The sequence below is a fragment of the Chelonia mydas genome, chromosome 24 (genome assembly GCF_015237465.2).
Source record: "Chelonia mydas isolate rCheMyd1 chromosome 24, rCheMyd1.pri.v2, whole genome shotgun sequence".
Classification (NCBI taxonomy): Eukaryota; Metazoa; Chordata; order Testudines; family Cheloniidae; genus Chelonia; species Chelonia mydas.
The window spans coordinates 11,800,836-11,814,950 of NC_051264.2; the positions used below are offsets into that span (position 1 = coordinate 11,800,836).

Below are 14,115 nucleotides of genomic sequence, written 5' to 3' on the forward strand. Positions count from 1 at the left end.
GTGGTGGGCTGTATGTGCGTGCAGGGGATGGTTAGTGGTGGGCTATGTGGTTAGGGGTGGGATGTGTGCACATAGGGGACAGTGAGTGGTGGACTGTGTGTGTCTAAGAGGGTGGTTAGTGGTGGGCTGTGTGTACGTATGAAGTGGTTAGTGGTGGACTGTGCGGGGGGGTTAGCGGTAAGCTGTGTCTACATCAAGGGTGGGCAAACTACGGCCCGCGGGCTGGATCCAGCCTGCGAGCCGTTTCAAGCCGGCCTGCGAGCCACACCACCCGGCTCGGCCCCACTCTGGCTGGGGCACTGGGTCAGGAGGCTGCACTATGGGGCTCAGCCCCACTCCAGCCGGGGTGCAGGGTTGGAAAGCTCTGGGAAGCTCTGGGAAGCTGTGGCATGGCCCTGTTCCGGCTCCTACGTGCTCCAATGGCCCCCTCCGGGGCTCCAATGGGAGCTGCAGGGGCAGTGCTTGCGGATGGCGCAGCGTGCAGAGCCACCTGGCTATGTCTCCGCATAGGAGATGGAGAATGGCCATGACACTAGTTCCGGGAGCCACTTGAGGTAAGCGCCGCTCGGAGCCTGCACCCCTGAGTATCTCCCCACGCCCCAACCCCCTGCCCCAGCCCTGATCCCCCTCCTGCTCTCCAAACCCCTCGATCCCAGCCTGGAGCACCCTCCTGCACCCCAAACCTCTAATCCTCAGCCCCACTCCAGAGCCCACACCCCCACTGGGAACCTGGACCCCTTCCCACACCCCTGCCCCAGCCCTGATCCCCCTCCCGCTCTCCAAACCCCTTGATCCCAGCCCAGAGCACCCTCCTACACCCCAAATTCCTCATCCTCAGCCCCACCCCAGAGCCCACATCCCAACCCCAATTTTGTGAGCATTCATGGCCCGCCATACAATTTCTATTCCCCGATGTGGCCCTCGGGCCAAAAAGTTTGCCCACCCCTGGTCTACATAGTGGGGTTATCAGTGGGCTGTGTGTGTGTAGGCGATGGTTAGCAGCAGGCTGTGTGTGCATGGGTGTGGTTAGCGGTGAGCTGTGCCTATGTAGTGGGGGTTAGCAGTGGGCTGTGTGTGCGTAGGGGATGGATAGCGGTGGGCTGTGTGTGCGTAGGGGATGGATAGGCTGTGTGTGCATGGTAGGGGGGTTAGCAGTGAGCTGTGTGTGCGTCAGGGTGGTAGCAGTGGGATGTGTGTGTATGGCGTGGCTAGCACTGGGCTGTGTGTGTGGGGGTAGCTCTGGGCTGTGTACGCGACAGTGTGGTTAGCAATGGGTTGTATGTGTATGGAGTGGTTAGCAGTGGGCCGTGTGTGCATCGTGGTTGGTAGTGGTGTGCTGTGTGTGCAGCAGGATGGTTAGCAGTGGGCTGTGTGTGTCGGGGGAGTGGTTAGCGGTGAGCTCTGTGTGAGTACGGGGGGTGAAGCTCTGGGCTGTGTGTGCACAAAAAATGGTTAGTGGTGGCCTGTGTGTGTGTGATTAGCAGTGATCTGTGTGTGCGTCGGGGTCAGTAGTAGAGGAATGTGTGCACATAGGGGTGGTTAGCGGTGGGCTGTGTGTGCATGGGGTGGTTAACGGTGAGATGTGTGTGTACTGGGTTTGTTAATCGTGGGATATGTGCGTCAGGCTGGTTATCAGTGGGCTGTGTGTGTATGGAGTGGTTAGTAGTGGGCTCTGCGTTTGTCAGGGTGGTTAGCAGTGGACTGTGTGCGCATCGCGGTCGGTAGTGATTGGCGGTGTGTGCGTCAGGGTGGTTAGCAGTGGGCTGTGCATGCGTCACGGTGGTTAGCAGTGGGCTGTGTGTGCACTGCGGTTGGTGATGGTGGGCTGTGTGTATGTGGCGGTGGTTAGCAGTGGGCTGTGTATGTGTCAGGGTTGGTAGCGGTGGGATGTGTTTGCACATAGGATAAGGGCATCAGAATCATTGTAGAAGTGGGGGGACCACCACTGCCAGACCCCACTTTTTAACATGGGTGTTGTTCGGTGGTGAGGGGGCGGCATTGCCCCCCAAACTGCAAGCTTCGGGCAGGTGTGGAGCGGCACCAGTAAAGGCTGTAGTTTGAGGCAGGGGAACTGATAACGGTGATCAACTCCCTTGCTGTGAAGCATAGCACCTGTGCAAGCCTTGCATTTGGGGGAGGTAACACTGCTCCCTGCCCGGCCAAACTACACCCATGGGGGGGCCATAGTGGGGGGGCCATGCCCCACTGACCCCTGGTTCTGGCGCTGTTGACATAGGGGTGATTAGTGGTGGGCTGTGTATGGAGGCTGGTAGGCCATGGGCTGTGTGCGTGGGGAGGTAGTAGGCAGAGGGCTGTGTTGGAGGTGGTAAGCCGTGGGCCATGTGTCGGGAATGTCAGGCTGTGTTTGAGGTGGTAAGCAGTGGGCTATGCGGGGTGTAGTAGGCCGTGGGCTGTGTGTCTGTTGTGTGTGGGGTTTGTGGGCTGTGGGGGGTTGGGGTGGGCTGTGAGCGGGTGCGGGTGACATGTAGCTATAGGCGGGGTGTTCGTGTGAGGCACGGGGTGCCTGCGGAGGGCTAGTCACTGGCTCATGCCTCCTTTCAGTCTCATCTGCACCTCGTCATGCTCCCACGACACTCCAAGCACACTCCCCAGATGCCTCCCACTCCCCCACCGTTGCTGTTCTGTACGTACAGTAGACCTGCAGTTTCTGGCTTGCGGATCTCTCCGAGTTCTGCAGGGACTCATGATCCACTGTGCAGGTCACATCCACGTCGTTGTCTTCTTTGGTGACGGTGAACTCAACGCGGCTGGTGACAGTGAAGGTTTTCCCGTTGGAATCTTCCATCACCTCGAGGGCCCCACCTTTGGGGGGCAAAGGAACAGGTGCTATCAGCGTGGGGCCTGCACAGGGCATGGGAGTGACTCCATCTTACCCACGGGGCCCATCTGCACCTCTCCCGCCTGCCATGCTAGCCAGCACCCGTTGCTTCAGAGCAAGGGACAGGAGCTGCTAGTGATGGGAGAACCTGGCTCCCCAGCTCCCCTTGGCTAGTGGTCGGCTGGTGCCCTGCAGGAGGGTGCACAGCCCTTCCACCAGCTATCCTGGCCTGTCTGCCTGGTCTGGAATCCTGGCTCTGGGCCCCCAGGGCCTCTTTGGGGCAAAGAGTGCCACAGGCAAAGTGTGCTGGGCACAGCGTTTACCAGTATTCCTTTGCAGTACCACTGAGCATCCCCTTGGTCATGGTATGAGAAGGCATGTCTGGAGCTTGACCTGGCGTCTCAGGGCAGCTCGTTGTGTTGCCTCCCACCCTTGTGTCCTCAGATTCAAACAGCCCCACTGTACCGGCCCTGCTCTCCCTGGAGGGCCCCAATAGTCCCCCCATGTGGGGTCTGAGCAATGGCCAGGGCACCAGAGAGCTGCTCCCACATCTCCAATGTACTGAGTGCTGTCCCCTGGCTTACGGCCCAGGTCAGGTCATTCCCCCCAGGGCACAACACATTGCCTTGGGCAACGAGTCCTTGCTGGCTCATGGGGGCAGGTCCCTCTAGGGTTCCTCACTCTTCCCCAGCCCTCATTATTACCTAACTAGGCTCTGTGCCACCTCCCTGCTCCCCCTTCTTAGCAGACTCACGATGCAGCCCAGTGCTGCAGGACACTCTGCCGCCCGCTGCTGCCCATGGCCATGCTGCAAAGGGACTGTGAATTTTACTTTGTTTTCTGTCTGTCTCAGAGCTGGGTGGTGCTTTACCCTTTGCCCACCCCAGGCCCGCGGGGCCAGCTCCCTCTCTGCAGGCTCAGCACCAGTGAAAGATCTTCACTAAGGTGCCATCCGCCTGCAGTGGCCGATTAGGCCCCAGGGACAGCAGTGCCCAGCCTGAGGCTCTGGGCTAGGGCAGCCTCAGCTTTTTACTGAGCAAGGGCACATTCTCCCCTTCTATTGCGGGCCAAGCTGCAAGGTTCAGGCCTTACGCTGCTTCACCAGAGCTGGGCTCCCAGTATGCCCTGGTGCCCTGCAGCCAGCACCTACCTTGCAGCTCCTTGTTGCCTTTCTTCCAGTGGAGCTGGGCAGCTGGCTTGCTGCCAGAGGATCGGCACGTCAGCTGGGCCATCTCCGTCTCTCGGATGGGCAGCTCATAGCCAAAGATTTGAGGGTTCTGGGGGATTCCTGGGGGAGAGGGCAAGGAACAGAGAACGTCTTGTCCCTCCGCACCCCTGAACTCCCCTCCTGATTCCTCCCGAGCACGGGCAGGACAAGGGCGGGCGCAGAGAACAGGGCAGGCGCAAACACACAGGAAGACACACAGATACAGAGACACACGCATACACAGACACTGGGGCACACACAAATGGGAAGGGGCAGACACACTAGCACGCGCAGACACACGGGCACACGCAGACACACGGGCACATGGGCACATGCAGACACAGGGATATGCCCAGACACGGAGCCCTGGCTGGAGGCTCTGCCACTGGCTGCAGAGTGGGAGTGGCTGGCTGTGCTCAGGTTGGGGCTGTGAGGAGAATCCAGGCCCTGCAGCTTGGAGGGGAACCCAGGAGAGTCCCCAGGGGCTGTGGCCAGGCCTCTGAGGGCTGGGGCACCCACCCCTCAGCAACAGCAGGGGCCCAGCACCAGGAGCTGGCAGGTTGGGGGAGGGGATCGTGCAGGCTGCTGCCAGGCCAGGGTCACACTCACTGGGCCCTATGCACAAGCAGGCTCCATTGCCCAGGGTGCTGAGCGGGTTCCCCAGGGGAAGGGAGTCGCAAGCCCTCACCCAGCACGGTGACGAGGGCCTTGGCCGTCCGCACAGGCATGGTGAAGATGGAGCAGGTGTACTCGCCCTCATCCGCCAGCACCACGTTGCTGATGCTGATGGCCAGCTCGTTGGGTGTGGACTTCACCAGCTGGATCCTGTTATCCCGGAGCGCTGGGGCCAGAGCAAGAGGGATTAGCTATGCTGGCCAGGACCGAGAGCCAGCAGGAGCCGCCAGGTCACGCTTCAACCCAGCAGCACATCCTCCTGCACTGAGCACTGGTTCCCCTCCCTTCATGGTGCAGTGCTTCCCCTCTCCCCGTCCCCATGGGGCACTGCTTCCCTTCGCCCCGTTCCCACAGGGCACTGCTTTCCCTCCCCCTGTGAGGCATTTCTTCCCCTTCGCCCTGTGGGGCATTGCTTCCACTCCCACTGTGGGGCACTGTTTCCCTTCATCCCATCCCCGCGGGGCACTGCTTCCCCTCATCCACGCAGGGTACTGCTGCACCTCGCCCCCCCCCCCGCCCCGGCCAGGGTCACTGTTTCCCCTCTGCCCCATCCTGTTCCCTGGAGTACTGCTTCCCCTTTCCGCTGCCCTGGGACGCTGCTCCCCACCTCCCTTGGGGCACCATTCCCTCTCACCCCACCCCTCATGCAGGGGGAAAGGCTGAGGAGCGCTCTCTGGAGCCTGTTCCCCTCACAGCCAGTCTAACCTGAGGCCCAGGGAGAGGCGAGCAGGGCCCTTCCAGGCCCAGCCAGGGCTGCTGGCAATACCTCGTTTCTCCCCAAAGTAGAGCGTCTGCTGGGCTGGGTTGGACCACTGCAGTGAGGAGTCGTCGGGATCCTCCACTTTGCACTTCAGCACCACGGTGCCACCTGCCACCACTGTCTCATCAGATGTCGTAGGCTGGCTCTCTGGGGGCAAACAGGCAGACATCAGCTTGGGCTGACCCCCGTGCTCCTAGGCTCACCCTGTGCTGGGCACCATCCGTCTCCCAGCAGCCCAGGCTCCTCCCTGTGTGCACTGGGATGAAGGTGAAAGATCATCTTTGGCCAGATGGGAGTGTAACCCCTGCTGCTGGCTGACCCCTGCTGCATGTCCGTGCCTGGGCCTTGAGAGGCACATTCCAGCCGCCCCACTCCCTGGGGTCATGGCCCCGAGTTCTCGTCCCGCCTCTGCTCCTTTGCCAGGCCAGAGCCGAAAGCCCCTGGCCAGTAGCCCCAGCACACAGCCCTGGCTGTAGGTGGCTCCACTCCCACTGGCTGTACAAAGAGGCCTTTCTCCTGTTGTGCCCAACTCACCCCTCCCCATCCCTAGAGATAGCAGCTGCTGGGTGCTCTGCCAGGGCCCATGCCCACAGCAGGACAGCACACAGGCCATGTGGGCTGGGTGCAGAGTCAGCACTAGGCCGGTCATTCACCCTGGGCCTGAGGTCCCCTCCATCCTGGACTCTCTGGCATCACCCACATGTAGCAGATCCTGATTCCAGGCAGCACCTGGCACTGCCCTTTCCATAGGGACAGGTGTGGCCTTCTGCCTATGCTGCACCCTGACTAGGATCTGCGCCTGAGCGCCCTGCACCCACCATGTATGTGAGAACCGGCAAGGGCAGTTGGGACTGCAACCCACAAGCCCACCAGGGACAGCCTGGTGCAGTGTGAATCCCCTGTCCATCAGGGACAGCCTGGTGCAGTGAAAATACCTTGCCCACCGGAGACAGCCTGGAGCAGTGTGAATTCCCCGCTCACTGGGGACACGCTGGAGCAGTGCAAATCCCCCATGCACCAGGGACAGTCTGGTGCAATGGGAATCCCCCACCCATCAGGGACAGCCTGATGCACTGCGAATCCCCTGCCCATCAGGGACAGCCTGGCACAGTGTGAATCCCCCGCGCATCAGGAACAGGCTGGTGCAGTGGGAATCCCCCACCCACTGGGGACAGCCTGGAGCAGTGCGAATCCCCTGCCCATCAGGAACAGGCTGGCGCAGTGCGAATCCCCTGCCCATCGGGCAGAGGCTGGACCAGCAGGACTTGTTCCCCACTCCAAGAGGGACAGGTGGATGCAATGAACAGAACAATGATAAATAATAATCAGTTTGAGAGGTGGACATGGCTCAGGGAGGAAGAAGGGGAGGGGCGGCTCACAGAGTGGGGGAGGGCTGGCTCAGCCCATGAGGGTTGGGGAGGCTGAGTCCTTGGTGAGTTCTGGCTATGCTGGAGCATCAGGGTGGATGGCCCCTTCTGTGGGGTGAGGAAGGGCATATCAGCCAAAGCAAAGGGAAAGGAAGGGAATGTGGGATCCCAGAGGCTCCCCCTCCCGTGTTCTCTCTCCCCTTCAGTCCCAGGTGGGAGGCACGACACAGGTGTTGGGCTGAATATCTAGGGAGGAATTTCCTGCTCCAGGCCTCTGGATCCCCTGCCCTCTCAGGGTGCCTGGGTCTCCTGGCTCCCCTGCCTGCCCCGGACCAGAGCCCAGCTGGCTCCAGCATGCCCAGTGATTCTGGAGGCTGCTGCAGGGAGCGGAGCCAGCAGCCAGCTCAGCAACAGGCTGGGGCAGACTCCAGGCTAGTGATAGTGCTGACCGCGCAGTGGGTCCCCAAGCAGCACGTGCAGCAGGAGAGGCTGGACCAGTCCCTCAGATGTAATCCATGCTGGGCAGGGGGCCGGGCACGCCCCCTGCCACTGTCACAAAGTGCCCTGCTGCCCTGAGTGCGGGCTGCGAGACTCACAGGGAGTGCTAGCTGTCCCCTCCTTTCACATGGGGCTGTTGGGGTGGGGGTGGGGGGTCGTCAATGTCAGGAGTAGGCAAACTTTTTGGTCTGAGGGCCACATCTGAGTATGGAAATTATATGGCGGGCCATGAATGCTCACATAGTTGGGATGCAGGAGGGGGTGAGGACTCTGGCTGGATGTGCAGGCTCTGGGGTGGGGCCAGGGATGAGGGGTTTGGGATGCAGGAGGAGTCTGAGGGCTTGGGGTTGAGCAGAGGGGTTCAGAGTATTGAAGGGGGCTCCAGGCTGAGGCAGGGGGTTGGGGTGTGGGAGGGGGTACGGGCTCTGGGCTGGGGGTGTGGGTTCCAGGGTAGGGCCAGAAACGAGGGGTTCAGGGTGTGGGAGAGGGATGCAGGCTGGGACAGGGGGTTGGGGTGCAGGGGGGTGAGTGCTCTGACCAATGGGAGTTACAGAACTGGTGCTTGGGGCAGGGTCAGTGTGTAGAGCCCCCTGGCTGCCTGTGGTGGGGCGGTGCCCCACCCCCAGGCCAGATTGGGCTACAGCAGGCCAGAGCGGCTGCGCAGACAGGCAGCCAATCAGAGAGGACCTGCGGGGAGCCAATCAGGGCTGAGCAAGAGGCAGCCAATCAGGGCCAGGCTAGGCCCTATATAAAGGCTGCCCAGGCAAGAAGCAGGTAGTTTCTCCCAGGCCTTCAGAGGGTGAAGGTCTGTCTCCTGTGTGAGGAGACTAGCACCAGGGACAGTGCAGTACTGGGCAGGCCAGAGGAGTAGAAGGAAACTCCAGCCTGGTACCTGCCAGGCTGCAGGCCCTGAGGAAAGGGCCTAGCTGGTGCAAAGGGGCTGAAGGGGAAATAGCCCAAAAGGAGAGATGGAGGGCAGGCAGGAAGGCTGCCACGAAAGGGTCCCTGAGTTGGGACCCAGAGTAGAGAGTGGGCCTGGGTCCCCTCCTTGCACTTACACCTGGCTATTAGAAGTGGCCATAGCAGACTGCACCTGATCCCTGACAAAGGGGCTTAGACTTTGGGGGTGTGGTTGGCCACTGTGGTTGGGGCAAAGCGGAAAGACTGCTGTTAACTGCCCCCTGGAAGGGGTGAGTGTGGACCAGGGGGCACTGCTGGAGGGCAGTGTTCTGAAGAGGATGCTGCGAGAAGGGAGCAACGTGGGTCCAGATGCCAACAGAGGGCAAAAGACAGATGGGACACCACCAGCGGAGGGTGCTCCACATGGACTGAGCTAATTCCCACAGTGACCAACAGGAGGTGCTGTGGTGGTGAGTCCCAACCCTGTCACACTGCCCCTACGTGTAAGAGTCAGAGGGGGGACATGCTGCTGCTGCTTCCAAGAGCCACGGCATGCGTGGAGTGAGGCAAACCCCTGACCCTGCTCCCCAACTGGAGCTTGAGGGCTGGATGAAAAGGTCTAATGGGCTGGATGCAGCCTGGGGGCTGTAGTTTGCCCACCCCTAGTCTATGTGGAAACATTTAACATGTGTGAGTATAAGGGGGGGTGTATGCATGTGTGGACATGTAATGTGTGTATGTCTGTAAGTATGGGTTTATGCATGTATCAGTGTTTTGCAGTTTGTGGTGTGTGTGTAACAGCAGAACCCACAGAAACTGAGAATAGACAGATACAGGACAGAGAGGCAGAGGCATAAAGCAAGAAAGCCAAGCAGTAGCCAGTGAACAGTGGGTATCTCTACACTGCAATTAAAACCTGCGGCTGGCCTGTGCCAGCTGACTGGGGCTCATGGTGCTTGGGCTAAGGGGCTGTTTAACTGCGGTGTAGATTTCCAGGCTCTGGCTGGAGCCCGGGCGCTAAGACCCTGCAAGGTGGGAGGGGCCCAAAGCTCAGGCTGCAGCCCAAGTCAGCTCCCCCAGGCCACAGTTAAACAAGCCCTTAGCCTGAGCCTCACAAGCCCCAGTCAGCTAGCAGGGGCCAGCCGAGGGTGTCTCACTGTGGTGTAAACATACCCAGTGTGACCCTGGAGGGAGAACTTTGGGGTCTGTTGGCTAAAGAGGCTTTAAGCTCCTCCCTGCTTTTAAATTCTTTGTGTTCAGTCTACAGGATTTTTTACATTCTTTGAAATAAACAAAATGGCATCACAGAAATGGCTATTACCAATTTCTACTCCCACCATCCCCACAGCCCCAAACTTTGACTAGCTGCTCAGGTCAAAGAGGGGGCAAGAGCTGGTGTCAGTGCATGGGTGTGTATCAGTGCATGTGCAAGCTGGGGAGTGTCTTGAAATGGCTTGACCCAGCTGGCCTCTGGGATGACCCTGGTGAGGGGATGGGGCTGATTGGGCAGGGCAGGCTGGGGGTGATATGTGTGGCCAGGGGACAAGAAGAGCCATGTGGAAAGCCCAGGCTAGGGGTGTGTTTTACAGCTGGTGAAGAGGAAGGGTTTGAGGACATCTTCCAGGGAATAAGGAAGCTCTCAGTAGAGTACAGGATAGAGGGGAAGGAGCCCAACCACCCCACAATTCACACCATGAGGAAAGTCCCCCTCACCTAATGGCAGAAGCTAAAAAAGGAGCTAGGTAGACTCACTGCTCTGGGAATCACAGAGCGCATAGAAGAACCGATGACGTAAATGCATCTGTTGATCATTATAGACAAAAAGACTGAGTCCTTTACTTATGAATAGACCCAAAAGATGTTTGATACCTAAGATGCTGCACCAGAAAATACAACACACTTTTGATTTTCTAGAGGGTACTAAGGTCACACATCTGGGAAAAACAGTGTAAGGGCAGGTCTTCACTACTTAGATTGATCACTACCCACCGATCCGCCATCTGGGATTGATTATCGATCCCCGAATGCGCTCTGCGTTGACTCCAGCTCGTGAGAGGTGGAAGTGGAGTCGATGGGGGAGCAGCGGCAGCAGTTGACTTGCTGCCATCCTCATGGCCAGGTAAGTTGACCTAAGATATGCCAAATTCAGCTACGTATCTGCGTAGCTGAAGTTGCATATCTTAGGTCGATCCCCCCCACCCCCAGTGTAGACCAGGGCTAAGAGAATGACCAGAGGATCCAGGTGGCTTTGGGAAGACCCAGAGCTGCTGGGCTAAAGCTACACAAACCAAAATGTAACTTCATTATAATGGCAATAACACACCAGGGAAAGAATTTCACACAGCAAAGGGTACAGGTAGATCACAGCAAGGTGGAGCCCATCACTAATATATGTGCCCCAGAAGACAAGGAAGGGGTCAGATCTTCCTTGGAAGAGTAAACTATATAAGGAAATGTGTGCCAAACCTAGCTGCCCGAGCCAGCAACCTGAGAGCCTGTGCAGAGATGTTCAGTGGACATGGGATGCAAATCTTAATAACATGTTTGAGAAATTAGTTAATTAAAGAGATCCCAGCCCTGAGGTACTATGACAGTATGCACAAAACTAAGTTGTCCACGGACACTGTGATGGGGTGAACTTGGCCCAGAGACCCCCTACTGGAGGCCTCAGGGTCCTGCCACACTCATCCCAGGAAAGGAGCAATGGAGAGGTTCTCCACGTGGGCTAGAGTGACTGCAGGGGAAGCAGCAAATCAGGGCCCTATAAAAAGGGAGCTGCGGAGTCAGAGACCAGCAGTTCCTTGCTGGAGCTAGAGGAGTTCAGATGATGCTCCTGACTGACCAAGGGCACTGCAACACACTGGACAGCTCAGTGCTAGTAGGGACCAGGGGAGTGAGGAAGAGCTGTTGGCGGGCTGCTGGGCCTGAGTTTAGTAGAGCCCTGAGCCAAGGGTAAGGTATCGGTGAAGGCTGAGGCCACAGGGAAGTGGCCCAGGGAACTGAAGGCAGCTTTGCTAAAGGGACAGGCTAGCGTGTGGCTGCTATTCTTAGGGTCCCTGGGCTGAGACCTGGAGTAGTGGGCAGGCCTGGATCCCGCCCCCAATAGGCCACTGGAGAAGGGCCTACAACTGGACAGCAGTAAATCCACAGAAGGGGACTGAGCTGTCAGGAAGGCCAGCTGGAGTGCTGGGGCCAAAACAGACTAAAAGGGTGAAACCATTGCCTCCGGGAGGAAGCCCTGAGAGTACGGCCCGATACGAAGGCCAGGACTGGTTTAAAGACTGCAGACGCAGCCAACCAGAAGAGGGTGCTTGCAAGAGGTGGGTGCCATGCTGTTACGGACACCTCCAAGCACATCCTCCATCATCATCATGACAACAAATCCCAAAGGGATAAGAAATGCTCAGGAGAGAGAGGCTACAAAAACAGAAAACTCCATAAGAGTCGGGGATTTCAACTCTCCCTATATTGATTGGGTCCATGTCACCTCAGGATGGGATGCAAAGATAAAATTTCTAGATGCTATTAATGACTGCTTCTTGGAGCAGCTAGTCCTGGAACCTACAAGGGGTGAGGCAATTCTTGATTTAGTCCTAAGTGGAACACAAGATGTGGTCCAAGGGGTGAATATAGCTGAACCGCTTGGTAAAAACAACGATAATGCAATTAAACTTACCAACATTGGGGGTGGGGGGGAAATACCAAAAAAAAAACCCCATCACAGTAGCATTTAACTTCAAAAAGCGGAAATATGCAATCATGAAGAAGCTAGTTAAGCAAAAATTAAAAGGAACAGTCACAAGACAAGAAGGCTAATGTTGCCAAGAAGGCTAATGACATTTTGAACTGTATCAGTAGGAGCACTGCCAGCAGATCAAGGGACGTGAGCATTCCCCTCTATTCGACATTGGTGAGGCCTCATCTGGAGTACTGTGTCCAGTTTTGGGCCCCACACTACAAGAAGGATGTGGAAAAATTGGAAAGAGTCCAGCAGAGGACAACAAAAATGATTAGGGGGCTGGAACACATGACTTATGCAGAGAGACTGAGAGAACTGGGATTGTTTAGTCTGCAGAAGAGAAGAATGAGGGGGGATTTAAGAGCTGCTTTCAACTGCCTGAAACGGGGTTCCAAAGAGGATGGATGTCACAGAGTGTGGGGGAGTCCAGGGCCTCTTCCTCGGATTCACTGTGACTCTCAGCCAGCCAGTAAAATGGAAGGTTTATTGGACAATAGAAACACAGTCTAAAACAGAGCTTGTGGGTACCACCAGGACCCCTCAGTCAAGGCCTTCGGGGGGGGCAGGGAGCTTAGACCCCAGCCCTGGGGTTCCCTGCGTTCCACCACCCAGCACCAAACTGAAACCAAATCTCCCCCAGCAGGCTCTCTCCTGCAGCCTTCGTCCAGGTTCCCGGGCAGAGGTGTTATCTCCCCCTCCTGGCTCAGGTTATAGGCTCTCAGGTCTCCCATCCCCAGTGAAACTCCCCTGCCACATTCCCAGGTCAACACTCCCCGTTCCCTGCTGCGTCACAATGGATCTAGACTGTTCTCAGTGGTAGCAGATGACAGAACGAGGAGTAATGGTCTCAAGTTGCAGTGGGGGAGGTTTAGGTTGGATATTAGGAAAATCTTTTTTACTAGGGGGGTGGTGAAGCACTGGAATGCGTTACCTAGGAAGGAGGTGGAATCTCCTTCCTTTGAGGTTTTTAAGGTCAGGCTTAACAAAGCCCTGGCTGGGATGATTTAATTGGGGATTGGCCCTGCTTTGAGCAGGGGCTTGGACTAGATGACCTCCTGAGCTCCCTTCCAACCCTGATAGTCTATGATTCTAAGAGTGAAATGCCTGGGAGCTTCATGGAAACTTGTTAAAAATATCATCGTAGAGGCTCTAACCAAATAAGATTTAAAAATAAAGGGGACACAAAAAATTCCACTGTGGCTAAACGGAGGAGTAAAAGAGGCAGTTAGAGGCAAAAAGGCATCATTTAAAAACTGGAAGTCAAATCCTAGAGAGGAAAACAGAAATGAAAATAAACTCTGGCAAGTCAAGTGGAAAAGTATAAGTAGGCAGGCCAAGAAAAAAATTGAAGCACAACTAGTAAAAGACACAAAAACTAACAGCAAAAAGTGTTTTCAGTCCATCAGAAGCAGGAAGCCTGCAAAACAGCCATTGGGGCCACTGGATGATTGAGATGCTAAAGGAGCACTCAAGGAAGACCACGCTGTTGCACAGAAGCTAAATGAATCCTTGGCATCAGTCTTCAGTGCAGAGGATGTGGGGGAGATCACCACCCCCAAGTCATTCTTTTTAGGTGTCAATAAAGAAAGTTTGGGAACAAATCGATACATTAAACAGTAATCAGTCACCAGGCCCAGGTTATATCACCCAAGAGTTCTGAAGGAACTCAAATATGACATTGCAGAATTACTAACTGTGGTATGTAACCTATAATTTAAATCTGCTTCTGTACCAGATGACTGGAGGATAGCTAATGTGGCACCAATTTTTAAAAAAGGCTCCAGGTGTGATCCTGGCAATTACCAGCCGCTAAGCCTAACTTCAGTACCATACAAAATCATTGAAACTATAGTAAAGAACAGAATTATCTGACACATAGATGAATATGATCATAGAATCATAGAATCATAGAATATCAGGGTTGGAAGGGACCCCAGAAGGTCATCTAGTCCAACCCCCTGCTCAAAGCAGGACCAAGTCCCAGTTAAATCATCCCAGCCAGGGCTTTGTCAAGCCTGACCTTAAAAACCTCTAAGGAAGGAGATTCTACCACCTCCCTAGGTAACGCATTCCAGTGTTTCACCACCCTCTTAGTGAAAAAGTTTTTCCTAATATCCAATCTAAACCTCC

At 56.4% G+C, this 14,115-nt stretch overlaps 1 protein-coding gene across 4 annotated transcripts in view; it reads right to left on the bottom strand.

Moving 5' to 3' along the window:
* The window catches only part of CADM3 (cell adhesion molecule 3), a 138,701-nt gene that overhangs the window by 39,946 nt on the left and 84,640 nt on the right, over positions 1-14,115 (bottom strand). For all 4 annotated transcript variants that reach the window (XM_043534912.1, XM_037882730.2, XM_043534911.1 and 1 more), the window contains 4 exons: positions 5,488-5,628; positions 4,735-4,887; positions 3,990-4,127; positions 2,653-2,823 (listed from right to left, as the gene is read on the bottom strand). In XM_043534912.1, coding sequence (XP_043390847.1) covers positions 2,653-2,823; positions 3,990-4,127; positions 4,735-4,887; positions 5,488-5,628 — 603 coding nt within the window. The remainder of the gene's footprint in view (positions 1-2,652; positions 2,824-3,989; positions 4,128-4,734; positions 4,888-5,487; positions 5,629-14,115) is intronic.